This window comes from Brassica napus, chromosome A3 (genome assembly GCF_020379485.1).
Source record: "Brassica napus cultivar Da-Ae chromosome A3, Da-Ae, whole genome shotgun sequence".
NCBI classification, from domain to species: Eukaryota; Viridiplantae; Streptophyta; class Magnoliopsida; order Brassicales; family Brassicaceae; genus Brassica; species Brassica napus.
The window spans coordinates 5,066,747-5,080,707 of record NC_063436.1 but is presented as its reverse complement, the minus strand read 5'-3'; the positions used below and the strand labels follow the sequence as shown (position 1 = coordinate 5,080,707).

The window sequence follows — 13,961 nt, the reverse complement described above, 5'->3', positions numbered from 1 at the left end:
ATTCAAAATTTGTACTGAAATCAAACCTTCATATCACAAACAAACAAAGTTTCTTTAGAGCTTTAATCTATAAACAACAAATCATTTTATGCTTAACACGAGGAAAACATAAAATAGCCTGTGTGTCAGTCTAGAATATGCTGAGGAAGAAAGAACATGCTACTCAACCTATGAAGTTATACCGTGTGATCAGTCTTTACTCAGCAGCAAAGAGGAGTCCCAAGACAAGTATTGCAACCAAGGAAAGGCCAAGATCAGCAGTGGTGGCAATGGTGCCTGAATGACCAGGAGCTTCTCCACTTGCATTAGCGGAGACAATGTTTGCAATAGGAGGGAGAGGCGGATCAATCACGTCTCTGGCGTCAAGAGGTGGGTTTGGAGCACTAGCTGGTGGCTGTGCTTCCTTGGCCGCCACGGAGAGTAAAGCCCCAGCCTCTACTGGTAAGATAGCATAAGGCTGCTCTTTGTTCAAATCTGAGCATGGACTCCCTGCATTTACATCACATAAATATCATCAACCTTATCTTGATTATATATGTATACTGTTGTCAGGCCCGGTCCTGGGCATAGGACAGTCAAACATTAACGTAGCGTCCAATTTTTTTAAATAAGTTTATTAATTTTTTTTATTAAAATCTTTACTAAATCGTCTAGAGGTTCAAAACTTACTCAAGTATCTGGTGGCTGTGACAGGGAACTCTGTGACGACTCCATCAACGCTATTCCCTGCGATGAATGTGGCAATCTCTACCGTGGGATCAGAGAAGTAGTCAAACGCTATGGATAGATACTCGTTTCTTAGAACCGAGACGTAAACAGATACATTCCCTTTGTGCATTTCCTCCACTACGTTAGTCTTCCCTGTGGCAAAGTTTTTAGAGGTGGTGACTAGAGAACTTCTCTTGAGATTGACAGCTTCTGCATGCTTCTTGATTTCGTCAATGGATGGCTTGGGAGCATCTCCTATCTCCTTGTCAATGGTCAAGACTCTTGTGTAGGGAGGAACAGCTGCGAAACTGGACAGAACAGAACTGTCGTCTGACTGAATCAACACTTTTTGGGTTAGTTGCTTGTCGAGTGTGGACTTGGTGATTGCAGACTGGACTGTATCTACTATTCCTAGTCCTTTCTTTGAGGCTAAATAAGCAGCATTCTGTAAACAAAACAAAGCGTCGTCAGTGAAGTTGTCTTGAAAAGTGTATTTTTGAAAAGTAGTATCTAACTTATGGTATTTCAAACAATTTCTCAAACTGCATTGAGTAAGTTAAAGAGCATTTAAGCCTTTAAAGTGAAAAGACTTGCCTCTATGTTGATAAGAACTCCAGTGACAGCCTTTTCTTTACTGAACTCAAGAAAGTCAACGAGAGTAATGAACTTCCCAGCATTCTTGTTTGCTGGATTTCTCTGGAATCCCCCTTTGGTTAAGAAGGGGCTCAGGATTTGAGCTGGAGACACAGACATACCAGTTAGTTTCATGAAACTTTAGAGAACAGATCAGTTACTTACGTTTTAGAGACTGAATCTCAGCCCAAGTGAGATCAAAAGAGAAAATGCCATTGGTAGGCTGGATCTCAGGAACGCTGGTGGCACGTGACATGAACGTGGTCATGGCTGTGGTACTTGTTGTTAAGTCTGCAGAATCATGACAGAAAGCAATTCCATCTTTGGACATTTGGACAGAACAGTCTATCACATCTGCTCCATCGTCGACCGCCTTTTGATAAGCAAGATCAGTGCAGCCTGGATAGTCTCCACTTGCTCCATTGTGAGTTATGACCAATGCATGGTTTGCTTTAGGGAGATTTCCCTGTTGGTGAGACAAACAACCTGCAAGAATACAAACACATGGGGCATGAGAAGACATGTGCATATGTGTATGATGTGTATCTATATACAGGGTCGGCCCTGAAGTTTTGGAGGCTGTAAGTGATATAGTAAAGATTTTAATAATTTTTCTTACAAATTTAGGGTTTTGTATTTATGTAAATTTTTCAAAAAAATTGGAAGCTAAAAACAACTGTTTCATTTGGCTTTACCAAGGACCGGACATGTCTATATATGATGATGGTGGATGGCAATTTAACTTACTGATGGCTTGTGATGCTGTTGGCGGGAAGTCAGTGATGAAACCATCAACAGAGAACTGTCCATTGTCCACAAACTGAAGATACTCAGCGGAGGGATCATAGCTGTAGTTGAAGCTTGTGCGCAAATCATTGGCAAAACCAGAAGCATAGACCTCTAGACCAGCCTTGTGTGCATCAGCTACAAAGGTGGAAGCGGGCTTAAGGTAATTAGCAGAGTCAAGTGGCCAAATATAGTCTTTGGGGACAAGAACGCCTGATGCAAAGGCCTTGATGGCTGCAAGGTCCAGAAGAAACTCGCTGTACTTCTTGTTGGTGGTTGGCTCAATTGCCTCGGGGTCTTTGAACTCGAATATGAGCTTTGTCTTGGACATTCCTGCGTCCATCCCTATGCTTTTCAAGAAAGCTATTTCTGGAGATGAGATGAAAGTAATGCCACGGAATCGTAAGGTTTTCAGGTACTCAGCTGCACTCAGCTTGTGTTCCACGTAGAAGGAGTCGTACTGCACGTTTAAATCAATGTTTGTTTCTTTTTTCTAAGAGGTTCAGCCGTAGTCATTCTAGACCCGAAACCACATCATGTAATATTAGTTTCGTCTCAGACTCGAACTGTGGACCTCTCACACAATGGCCATGAATCTTTTCCTACTGAGCTAATATTTATTTATTTGTTGAATCAACAATGACTTTCAAAGAGAGTAAGAAGAGAAACCTGAACGCTCAACCAGAACTTGGGAGGCTTGGTTCCTAGGACGTCCTCCACGGCAGATATTGGCATCTGACCGTTGAAAATGCTGGGTCGAGAGAAGATGTTCTGGACCACTGTTCAACAACACAAAGCATCAAAAGCTGTGATGGTGTTGGGGAGCATTGGAAGGGAGGAAAAGAGAAGAAGACATACAAGAGACATTGGAGAAAATAGTGTCGGCAGAGTAGTCAAGAGCAAACCAGCCTTTGAGGTCTTGACCGTTGACCTTGTATGTCTTCTGAGCTTTAGGGAAGAGCGTGGAGATGGTGGTTGAATTGTCAAGCCTGATATCAGGCAAGCAGATACCAACACCGTCCTTTGTCATCTGAAGGTTGCACAACATAGTGAGGCCAGGGGAGCTGGTGCTAATAGCGAAGGCGTTCGCGGAGGCGCTTGACTCAGGGAAAAGACCTGAAAAGCCACCTCTAGCCACAACCCCAGGCTCTTGTCCTAAAACAAAGATCAAGGATAAAACAGGCATGAGCTTTTACAAAACAAGTCATGATATGGGCAGTTTCATATATATATATTCGTTAACTATGAAGAGTTTGGATCTTAGACCATAATCTTCCTCATTACCCGAAACCATCTTTTGTTAAAATCAATAACACGACATATAACATTCATCCCACCGAATTTTGAATTAGGAGCACAGCATCACCAACATTTGCGTTTTATTACTAGCCTACTATGTCTAGTGGTGTAGGGTAATGGATACATACCGTTAAGAGTGAGCCATTTCTTGGCAGGAACAGCCGCAGCAGCAGTTGGAGTCTGGGGAGCCGCAACACAGGAGTGTAAGAAAAGTGAGAAAATAATGAAAGACCTCAGCATATTTGTCTGTTTATTTGATTGATCTCCTGCTCCTGCATGTGTGTACGTACGTACCAAAGTAAAGTCAGATACATTCACAATACATAATCTATATACGTTTCAGCAAATAGAAGTGAAAGAGATCTCACAGCAAAGAAAAGAAGAAGAACATCAATCTCTTCTTCCGCTTGTTTTCCTCGTCGTTATGTTTTGACAAAACGGAAAAGAAGCGAAGAAGAAAAAGAAAGATGGTCAAACAATTTAATTAATGTGGTAAAAAAGTAACCTGCTCGTATCATCTCATTTATAGCCATTTACTACTCTCTATTTTTATCACTTTACCCCCTCCTTTCGCTTTTAACTGTTTTCTTGTTTATCTAGACATTGACATTTGTAACTAAATCCGAGATTTAAACTTTCTTAGACCTTAATAGAAAACTCAAATACTTTAAATTCATCTCTGATTTGATATGTATAAAATTACTTGAATGATTTTGTAAGACAGTATCAGACCTGGTTTGTGGTCTTCACCAAATTTAGTGTTATTAACAAATCTAAAATGAATTCGAGTAACTTTTTTAAAAAATGTGTGATAAAATCTTCTCGAATCCAGATAATAATTTGATCAAATTGGTCCGACATATATATCAAAACCGTATGCGAAAACTCTGAATATCTGTTCTTTGTTACAGCATAAAACTATTGATAGCGTTCTAGCCCGTGGTGAGAAGCTAGACAGCCTAGTGGAGAAGAGCTCAGATGTCACTTGTTGGGTTTAGAAGAAGATATATAGAGGATGTATATGTGACGAGAAAACTGATTTTCAATCCGTCTTTGTCATATTATATTATTGCTTTAGTTGAAGTTTTCTTGTGGTAATTAATGTTTATTACACATTCTCTGCCTCACTTTTTACTCTGTTACGCAAATAGATTTAGATGCCTAAAACAAACAAAAGTAGAACGTTCATTACTGGAGTAAACAAAAGGGGTAGTGTAGTATATTACACAGACAGAGCAAGTAAAAGGAGGTGAAACAAGTCTTTTAATGTGTCTGGTAACTATTTGCCGAAGATAGATTTGAGCCACCAAATGCCCTTGGTGTCGTCAGGAGCAGCGTCGGACTCGGGTGGTGTGTCACTCTGAGCTGTCTTGTGAAGCTTGCTAACATCATACCCTTGCTCCACCGCCTTCTCCACCAGCTGCTTGTATGTCTCTTCCTCCACGTGCGCCGTCCTGCTCAGGATCTACACAACCCACATATAGTCAAATATCAATCCTTGTTAGTTTTTTTTTTTTTATTCATTATAAAACAAAGAGGCAAGAAAATCTACCCAGAGATAACTCCTTGAAGGCTGGCCAATGACAGCATGCTGGTACTCAGGATCGATGTACAACACCCAGTAATCACCAGTAACGGGAATGATTGGAAGGAAAGGAGGAACGTAGAACCTGACTTTGAACTTGGCCTCATCGCTCTTAGGATCGGTTTTGAAAGCTGAGCCTTGGATGAAACCTCTCTTGCCTCCGTCCCACGTCTCGTTCAAGACTTTGACGGTGCCGTCGGGGTTAAGGGTGTAGGTGGCGCGAGTGTCTGCACCGTTCTTGGGTTGGAACCTGGAAGGGAAAGAAGCAATCTCGTACCAACGGCCCATGTACCTCTCCAAGTCTAGACCTTTCACCACTTCCATCTCTTTCTTCTCGGTCGTCATCTTCTCTTCTCTTTTCCTTCTTCTCTAAGATTCAAGATATTTTATTTCCTCTGAGGTAATGGGATAAGAAAGATGGGTTCTATTTAACAAAGGAGAGGTTGACACGTGGGAAGCGTGTAGGGCAGAGATGGTTCTAGCAGAATCAATGAGTTTCAATGTGAAAATAGGACACACATGTCTCTTTTTCTTTTCTTTGTTCTGTGGGGTAGGATACAATACAATGGGCGAAAAATTACAACAATAGTATGCAGCTAAAGAAAATAGATGCAACCGGTAGAGAGGGCCATGGAACTAAGGCGGCAGAAATGAATCAAAGCCCAAATCTAGCAGAGCCATTGACACCATTCCGTTCCTGCAACAAAACGTAATCTTATAAATTAAAGTCACAAGGATAAAGACATATTTGACCCGAAACGTAAGATTTTTTTTTTTTTTTTTAAGACTCAACTTCAAACTTTTCATTCACCAATTGTAACAGACTCTATAGGCATATCTGCCTCTATTATACCCGAAACCTAAGATTATAAAATATATTTTGTCCTTTTTCTTGAGATAGGGTAGGTAACGTAAGCTTGAGAATGAAATACTATTGCTACTAATAAGCATATTCAATTCCTCCTACCGGTAACATTGCCTGCTTCTTTTTTTACCAATCTAGTTTTTATTGGTGCTGAAAAGAGGTAGTCACATTCGTTGGTTGGAAGCAGTTTGCTGATGGGAGAAGTTGGCTCTTGCGCTTATTGTAACAAGGGATAATCGGCTTCATTCGTATGTGGCTAGGGATGGTCCGAGGTGGCTCAGTTTAGCTCTTCGCGTGGAAGCAACGCGAGCTAACTGATCCCCATCATTCGGACGGGCAAGTCTTAAGTGCTCTTTGCAATTTGACGTTGCCTTTGAATTATCTGCCCAATCGTTTGGGTTTCCATTTTGATTTATTAATCAATTTATCTGTTTGGAAACATCTGAATAATCTAGTCATCGAATATCTAAACGGTTGTGAAAAAATATCGGATATCCCACGCTGTGTTCAGTCCTACAAACAATCCGCAAGTGGATCTGAAGGATGGGGACTTTCTTCATTAATGTTACCTTCCCGGAAGCTGCTATGTTCAGGTTGAAAAGATAACATGGACGATAATAACAACAAGACTGACTAATAATAATAAGATTGAAACAACCTTCTTGTGTTGGGTCACGAATGGGCCTGACGAGAACAGCAAGCACTATCTTCAACTAATCTCGAAATAAACAAAAGAATAGTATGAAAATAATACAAGACTTGGATCTGAGCCTAGAGGAGAAGTGAGAGTGAAAGTGAAACCATGGAGCGAGAGGGGGAGGAGGAGAAGAAGAAAGAGGGATCGTATAGGTATTGGGTGAGAGAAGCCACATCAGACGCAGCTCCTCCTCCTCTTCCCCAGAAGCTCACTAACAACGACGTCGTCGCTCCCAATGCTCCTGCTCTCGGCTCCCTCTGGAATCAGGTTTTGCTATATTTATTTTCATCTCTCAACATTCTTCTTCGCCATTCTTACATCTCCTTTCTTGTTTCTACAGGCTGGCACTTGGGAGGAGAAAAATCTCACTAAATGGGCCACTGATCGATTAAAGGTTTCTTTTTTTCAGTGTTCTTTTGTTCTTTCTATGGCAAAAGAATTAATCTTTGGTCCTTTGAAATCGAATCGTTGCTCGCAGGAGCTGCTGGGATCAGTGGGTTCTTTGCAGTTTTCTTCTGGAAAAGCTGAGATTTTTGATGTTAACAGATGTGTTGGAGATGTGAGTTTTCTCATCATTGTATTTATTCTCTATGTTTGTTATGGAACTGATGATGATGATGATCCCTTCTTCCTCGCTAGGCTTTCTTGGTGACAGTTAGGAACAAGAAAAGAGTTGGCTATACTTACGAGCTTTCCCTCAAAGTCCAAGGTATCACTCTCCACTCATTCACCATTGTATGTTGATAGTCTTTCGATTAAGATGTACTGCATTTTGAGTTTTCTAGTTCCTACAGTTTGTCTTTACTCATGTGAACTACATCTTGTTTGCATACATGATTGGTGATTTACTTAGGAGAGTGGTCATTTGAAGAGGATATGAAGAAGGTTAAGGGGAGTCTCGACATTGCTGAGTTCTCATTTGGCGAGCTTGATGATCTTGAGGTAAGGCTATCTATGCGTAGCGACTTTGATATGATTAGGGAAGGATGATTGGATGGTGATACATGTATGCACTTTGTGTAATGAGCAGGTGGATGTGAAGCTTAGCGATGACAAAGAGCTTTCCCAGCAACTGAAGCAGCGGATTAGGCTGGATTTGAAGCAGTTCTTGGAGCCTGTACGCCTGAAACTCGGCCAGTTCGAGCAGGATCTCAAAGATCGATAGTGGTTGGTTGTTCTCATTGGCTACTTCTTTCCATTTCATAACAGCCATTTTCAGTTAATGTCGAGAACGTGGCTAGACATTGTATTACATCTTAGCAGTTCTTCTTTTGTATTCATGCTACATCTGTTTACCAACACGTCTCCTTTGATAGTCATTTCAGTTTAATCAATCAACTTTTAGTATTTTACCTAATGGGAATGGTTTCTATAGTGTATGTCAATAAGTTAAACAAAACAGAGTATCAAGCACAGAAACAACAGAGAAATATATAATTTGAAGAGTCTTCTAATCTATATTACAGTCCAGCTTTATCTTCACTTCTTCTATTTCTTTTGGGCTCACTCATACCTTCTTGGCCTTTTCCAAATCTTTGAAAGAGTTGAGTAATACTGAATGAAGCTTTCTTGTAGCTGACCATCTGAGCCATGAAGAACCTCCTGCTTCCAACGGTGCTTTCCCTGCCTTTTCTTCGTTGAAACTAAGCTTTCTTTTTCAGCATTCAAATCCTCTGCTACATCCTCATCCTTTTCCATGTTCAAATTGTCAATCGCACCATCTCCCTCGATAACACCACGCAAGTTGCAAGAAACTAGATTACGCTATAATCACTGCCGTTTAGACAAGTGCTTCAGTTTCTTTGTTTCTTTCCCCCCTTAACTTGTACATCTTCATTAATAAAGCCCGTTATTGAAGGCTTTAATGGGGCTTTAAGCGGGCAAAGCTGAGGCCAGTAATATCCTGATGAAGTTTCTTGTTGGGGGGTCCTCGTTTATTAATTCAGCATTATTTTGAAACAGACAAGACGATGAATTGACGAAAGACAAATCCTTGTTTCGTCCTCTCCGAAAGCATCTCGGTGAGAAGTTTTCGTTTATTAACGTGTTCATTTTCCGTCTAGTCAGATGGCGCGTGGGCTACTACAACACTCGTGAGTTTACTTACTGGGTTCTAACTTTTTTTCACTTTCTGCTATGTCGGACTTCTTGTTTATCAAACAGTTACTGTAATGAAAAATAGATGTAGTAAAACTTGTGATGTTAGAAGAAAAATGCAAGGAAGAGGAAATGATGAACATGAGTGCACGTATTAGAGCAAACAGAGTGTGTGGTCCTTTTATATGAGAGATGGGTCCATGTGAGTTTTGTATAAAGATAGCGATATCTATCCTCCCAGGCTTCCGCATTATCGCTCATTTGCAGCCTCATAAACATGATTGTTTGAAAAAAAACATACCATAGGTTAGTTAGGTTCAGTGCAGTTGTGAGTTTCTTTGTCCCCTTTTAAAACAATTTACTATGTATCCATGAGCTGCAGCTCATAAAGCTACACGTCTAGTAATTCTTTTTTTGTTTTTTATTACCAACTTCATCTTCTTTAACGTGTTTCTTGATCACTTTAACGGCATTTATTGGCTGTTCCCGGTACCTGCAGGTGTGATTTCCCCATCCCTACCTAACTCTTTGTTAAAACTTGTCTGGTTTTGAATTTTACAGCCAATTCATTACTCTAAGAAACGATATGGAGATGCCAAGAGCCCGTCCTTCTCCCTCCACCGATTTGGAGCCATTAAGTGAACGCAGGTCCCTTGAGGTCTTCAACCCTCGAGTGGATCTTCTTCTTCATCAAAGCTTACGATGGAACAGCCAATCAGCAGCAGCAGTAGGTGTGGAGTTTTTAAGCACTCTGCAAAGACTAACTTGGAGAAGCTGAGTGGGGTATGTCTCCAACTTTCTTTTTGAACAACTCCAATGCATCATATCACGAGGGGGCAAACACTCAACTGCCATCTCAACATCAGCTCCATGCGCCCACACACTTCCAGAGAACGAGTGGTGAAAATTAGTTTTGCATCCATTTTCTTTACTTGGATACGGGACTCCAATCTCCGTTAGATTAACTTTTGCCCATATGTCATCCAACAGCAACACAAACTTCTTCCTCTTTAGGACATTATGTATGTCACACGCCTTTTGGTCTTCATCTTTCTGGTTCCAATCTTGAACAACCTTTGAAGTTCAGTTGCTCTAACACTAAATATCACTTGGCTTTAAATGGTCTCAACTCTAGTAAGCCATACCTGAACTTGGGCAAGCGTTCTTAGACCTTTATCCTCCTCTCTCTCCACCCTTCTTGACAAATCATCTTGCATTGCCTTCAGTTCTTCAAAAGTTGTCTCCAAAGCAGTGAGATTCTCCTCGAGGTTATGAATAGCCCTCTTTGACACATAACCATTGCGTGACTTGACTCACAACTTGATCAAATGGCAGAGATACAGAGAGGCAACCACCCATCGTTGCAGAAAAAAAAAAGACTCCACAAAGAAAAAAAGAGAAAACTGAGAAGCTGTTAGCAAATGAGTAATAATTATTAGAGTATACGATATCTCCAAAAGTCAGAGAGCAACATGATTTAGCATTGTGGATGGGGCCATCGAAAGGGATCAAAGATGAACAAAGAATAGCACAATAATTATAGTATTCTTTTGAGTATTTGTACTCCCTACAGACAACTTCCCTCCTATTTGCACTCCATATCCTATTTCCCTTCAATTTTTTTCCCCCATCACTACCATTTTTCTCCAATTCAATGGTATCCCACTCTTTTCAGTATATTGAGCTAATTTGTTCTATTCTTTTTAATTAAAAATTGCACAAGCTCAATGAATACATACAAGTATCAATTATTAGGGAAGAACAAAAAATAAGATTTCTCTTAGTGTCAAAAACTAAGGGTCAACACCTTCTTGGATTATGGTCGAAGATGTCGCCTTCGGCTTGCTATTCTTTCGGTTCACAGCTTCCGCCTTTGCCTCGTCACGCATCCTAAATGCCTCCACTATAGATACACCACCAGGAAAGCAAGTTTGTGAGAACGGAAACCGCTCCTCAACTAAGTTAACCAAATTTTCCACTATGGTCTCGTCCTTGTCGTCTGACCAAGCAACGCCGTCAGCTGTGTTGACAATGTTATTGTCATCAGGAATAATAGAATGCACGACGGCCTGCGGAATTGTCAAATATGAATTTTAATTGTTTCAAATTAATAAACATTTTAACCGAACCAATACAAAACTAAGTCATACAAATTACCTTTCCCTCAGAGTCTATGTCACGAGCATGCCCAGGGTGAATGCTCTTTTTGTCTGATTTGTCATCGTCCAGAATGTCTCCGTCAGCTTCTCCAGATTCATCTTCAGATCCAGAAGAACTACCGTCCTGAACCACCCCAGTCAGAGCAGGAACGGCTTCAATCATGACTAGCTGCAACGATAACACAAACCTTTTAAGGCAATTGTGTTTTGCAAGAGCGCAACCTCCTTCCTCTCTTTAATACTGGTCATAAGCATATCAAAAGAGACCCGCCCCCGAGGAAATGCAAGAAAAGCATCCAAGTCTTTGATTAACTCAGCTTGGTCATGAGAAATACGTGGTGTATGGGTCGTCGGCAATATGACAGCCGCCAGCAATGACAGATATGCATACTTCAGCCTAATTTCCTTGTCATTCACCGTCTTCTTCTGCAACATCCTCACAACAGATGAAATAGGAACCTCTTTAAGGGTTCCGAACAGTTCTCCCCAGTATGGTTTCTCCGTTATATGACTCTTGCATCTCTTCTTAGACCTTTTGGCAAATCTCCCGCAGTTTAATCCTGTCACAATCGCAAATTCTCTAAGGGAAAATCGTATCGGTTTTTTGGCAAAGACGAACCATGCTTCATGCTTCTTCGACACTTTAAGTTGTCTAGATATAATATATCTACCAAACCTCCCTGAGAACGATGGTTTGTCGGCTATTTCCAATAACCTTCCAAATTGCGATCCTCGAATCCGTTCAACTTCGTCGGGATCTAGGGCGTTGAAAATATGCCTCAAAGCGCATGGTTTACGGTATGCGGTGACCCTAACCCTGCTTGGTTCTTCTCCGATTGCAAAGATTCTCCGGTAATTCACATGGTGGAATCTGAGATTCATCCCCCTCCATCGTTTTCCACTTTCTTGGACTGTTCACTTGGCGATCGATAACTAATACTTTTATAATTTGAAAACTAAATCTACAATGTAGATTTCTTTAAAGGTCAAAGGATTTTCAGAGGGATATGGTGTCAGTCACTCAAGATTCACCGTATCTCTCTATAAGATTTGGGCTACGATAAAGGTGCAACGCTTCACGTAGGGGTAGCAGTGTCAATATGGAAAGTGAACAGTGAACTCGTGCGTCTATTGGGCATTTCGCCAATTATGGGAGAAGTCCTTGGTAGAGGTCCAAATTTCTCTTTAAATATTTAAATAAAATAACTGAAGATATTTTTTATACAGTTTTTTTGGAATTTGAATCTAATATGATCTTATTTTATAATTATAAATATACGATCTTTTAAATGTTACAAATTTATAAATTTATAAAATAATTTAATAATTATTATGCATTAAGATTAATCTAATTTTGACTTATATACACACTATAAATTTAATAATATATAAATTTATAGCACTATTATATATTAAATTAAATCAGAAATATTATTAAATAATTCAATATATTAATTAATTTATAAATTATGAAAGTAAACTAAAGTACATATAAACATAAAATAATGAAAATTGCTAAATTTTACAGTATTGTTTAATTATAAATATATTAAAAAACTAAGTATTAAATAAATGACAACTAATTATAATTTATAAAATATTTTTATAATTTATGTACTAAAATTAGATTAATATATTTATATGATAAAATAAAATAATATTTATATTTATATTATTTATAATATAATGAAAACAAGTTATGGCTGGTATTTTTACAATTATAATTTTTACAGATTATTCCAACAATCATGAAATATCTTAATCGTATGAAATAATTTTAACAAACAAATTAATTCATTAAAATTTATGTAACAATTGACCATTGCAAGGACTTTTTAAAATATATTACTCCAATTTTAATTTTAATTTGTTAAAATAAAGTAAAACAAATGTGAAACACACCAAATAAATGAATTGTTATATTTTGATTATTATATAATTATATTTATACAAAACTATAAGGGGAATTTGCCAAATATGACTCAAAACTTCGTTTTGATTGCAAAAGTATACTCAAACTTGAATCAAATGCAAAAGTAACCCAAAGCCTTGTAAAATTACAGCCAGCCCCTTGTGACAAACAAAAAACAGAATTCATTTTTACGAATATATCTCGCTAAGTCTTCTGACTCTTCTGAAATGTTGTACGTCGATACGACGTCCTTGGAAGTCGTCTGGTATATTTGATCTTAAAATTAACTTATAAATTTTGTATAAAATGTTTTGACAAGTGAAAAATTAAAATCATGTAATTATAAACAGTTTTAAGTGATATAAATTAAGATATAAATTAAGATATAATAAAATTGAATTGTTTTCAACATAGATGAGTGAAAGTAGTGAATCATGATATTCTTTGATCTAGGGTTTGGCAACATATGTTGTAGTATTGTATGTATTCTTTAGGTTAGGTTTTGGAAAGCTTAAATGCTTTTTTGAAAAATTAAGTTTTTTACCTACATGTGATTATTTATGTGTATGGTAAACACTTTTTAAGTTTAATTTGATTTTATGAAGTGTTTAGATAGTTAGTTTAGTTAGGATTTTGTTTAGGGTCTAGACTACTTCCATGTAAGTCGTCCAGTGAATAATTTAAACTAGACAACTTACAGTGAAGTCGTCTGTTGAATAATTAATATTCCTGCTAAGATTTTTAATTTTCCCACTACGAAATGTAGAAAATTCTATATTTCCGTTTAATATTCCCTCGGTAAGTCGTCTGAGTCTTCTGACATACTGTCAGTCGTCTACACGACTTCCAGGTAAGTCGTCCGGTGTTGTTGATCTTAAAAATATTTTTTAAATTTAAAAAAAAAATATTTTGACAAGTGAAAAATTAAAATCATGTAATTATAAACAGTTTTAAGTGATATGTAAGTTAAGATATAATAAATTGAATTGTTTTCAACATAAATGAGTGAAAGTAGTTAATCATGATATTCTTTGGTTTAGGGTTTGGCAACATATGTTGTAGTATTGTATGTATTCTTAGGGTTAGATTTTGGAAAACTTAATATTTTTTTGAAAAATTAAAATTTTACCTTTTTTTTTGAACAACTGGAATTTTATAAACTTCAAACCGGCCTCAGGCCCAAGTGGGTAGCAGCGGATACAAGCAGGCTTGGACAGATA

At 38.4% G+C, this 13,961-nt stretch overlaps 4 protein-coding genes across 5 annotated transcripts; 1 reads left to right on the top strand and 3 right to left on the bottom strand.

The window, feature by feature from the left end:
* Positions 1-8: 8 nt before the first annotated feature.
* LOC106443246 (glycerophosphodiester phosphodiesterase GDPDL7) lies at positions 9-3,911 on the bottom strand. The gene is made up of 9 exons (XM_013884819.3): positions 3,795-3,911; positions 3,555-3,698; positions 2,986-3,282; positions 2,797-2,906; positions 2,089-2,587; positions 1,507-1,827; positions 1,303-1,445; positions 670-1,153; positions 9-489 (listed from the first exon to the last, which is right to left on the bottom strand). Exons 2-9 carry the CDS (start codon positions 3,664-3,666, stop codon positions 197-199), a joined length of 2,259 nt encoding a protein of 752 aa, XP_013740273.1. The 5' UTR covers positions 3,667-3,698; positions 3,795-3,911; the 3' UTR covers positions 9-196.
* Positions 3,912-4,588: 677 nt separating this feature from the next.
* On the bottom strand, positions 4,589-5,703 carry LOC106435577 (temperature-induced lipocalin-1). Its single transcript, XM_013876487.3, has 2 exons — positions 4,979-5,703; positions 4,589-4,891 (listed from the first exon to the last, which is right to left on the bottom strand). The coding sequence occupies exons 1-2, from the start codon at positions 5,354-5,356 to the stop codon at positions 4,706-4,708; spliced, it is 564 nt and encodes a 187-aa protein (XP_013731941.1). The 5' UTR covers positions 5,357-5,703; the 3' UTR covers positions 4,589-4,705.
* An 813-nt stretch (positions 5,704-6,516) lies between these two features.
* LOC125599082 lies at positions 6,517-7,930 on the top strand. 2 transcript variants are annotated; one of them, XM_048772670.1, is made up of 6 exons: positions 6,517-6,840; positions 6,914-6,967; positions 7,052-7,132; positions 7,213-7,282; positions 7,427-7,515; positions 7,604-7,930. In XM_048772670.1, the coding sequence occupies exons 1-6, from the start codon at positions 6,679-6,681 to the stop codon at positions 7,736-7,738; spliced, it is 591 nt and encodes a 196-aa protein (XP_048628627.1). In that variant the 5' UTR covers positions 6,517-6,678; the 3' UTR covers positions 7,739-7,930. The 2 variants fall into 2 exon arrangements, with proteins under 2 accessions (XP_048628627.1, XP_048628626.1); XM_048772669.1 differs by having other exon boundaries at positions 6,587-6,840; positions 6,914-7,132.
* A 2,533-nt stretch (positions 7,931-10,463) lies between these two features.
* Positions 10,464-11,711, bottom strand: LOC125591232. The gene is made up of 3 exons (XM_048765032.1): positions 11,097-11,711; positions 10,828-10,998; positions 10,464-10,739 (listed from the first exon to the last, which is right to left on the bottom strand). Exons 1-3 carry the CDS (start codon positions 11,709-11,711, stop codon positions 10,464-10,466), a joined length of 1,062 nt encoding a protein of 353 aa, XP_048620989.1.
* Positions 11,712-13,961: the final 2,250 nt, after the last annotated feature.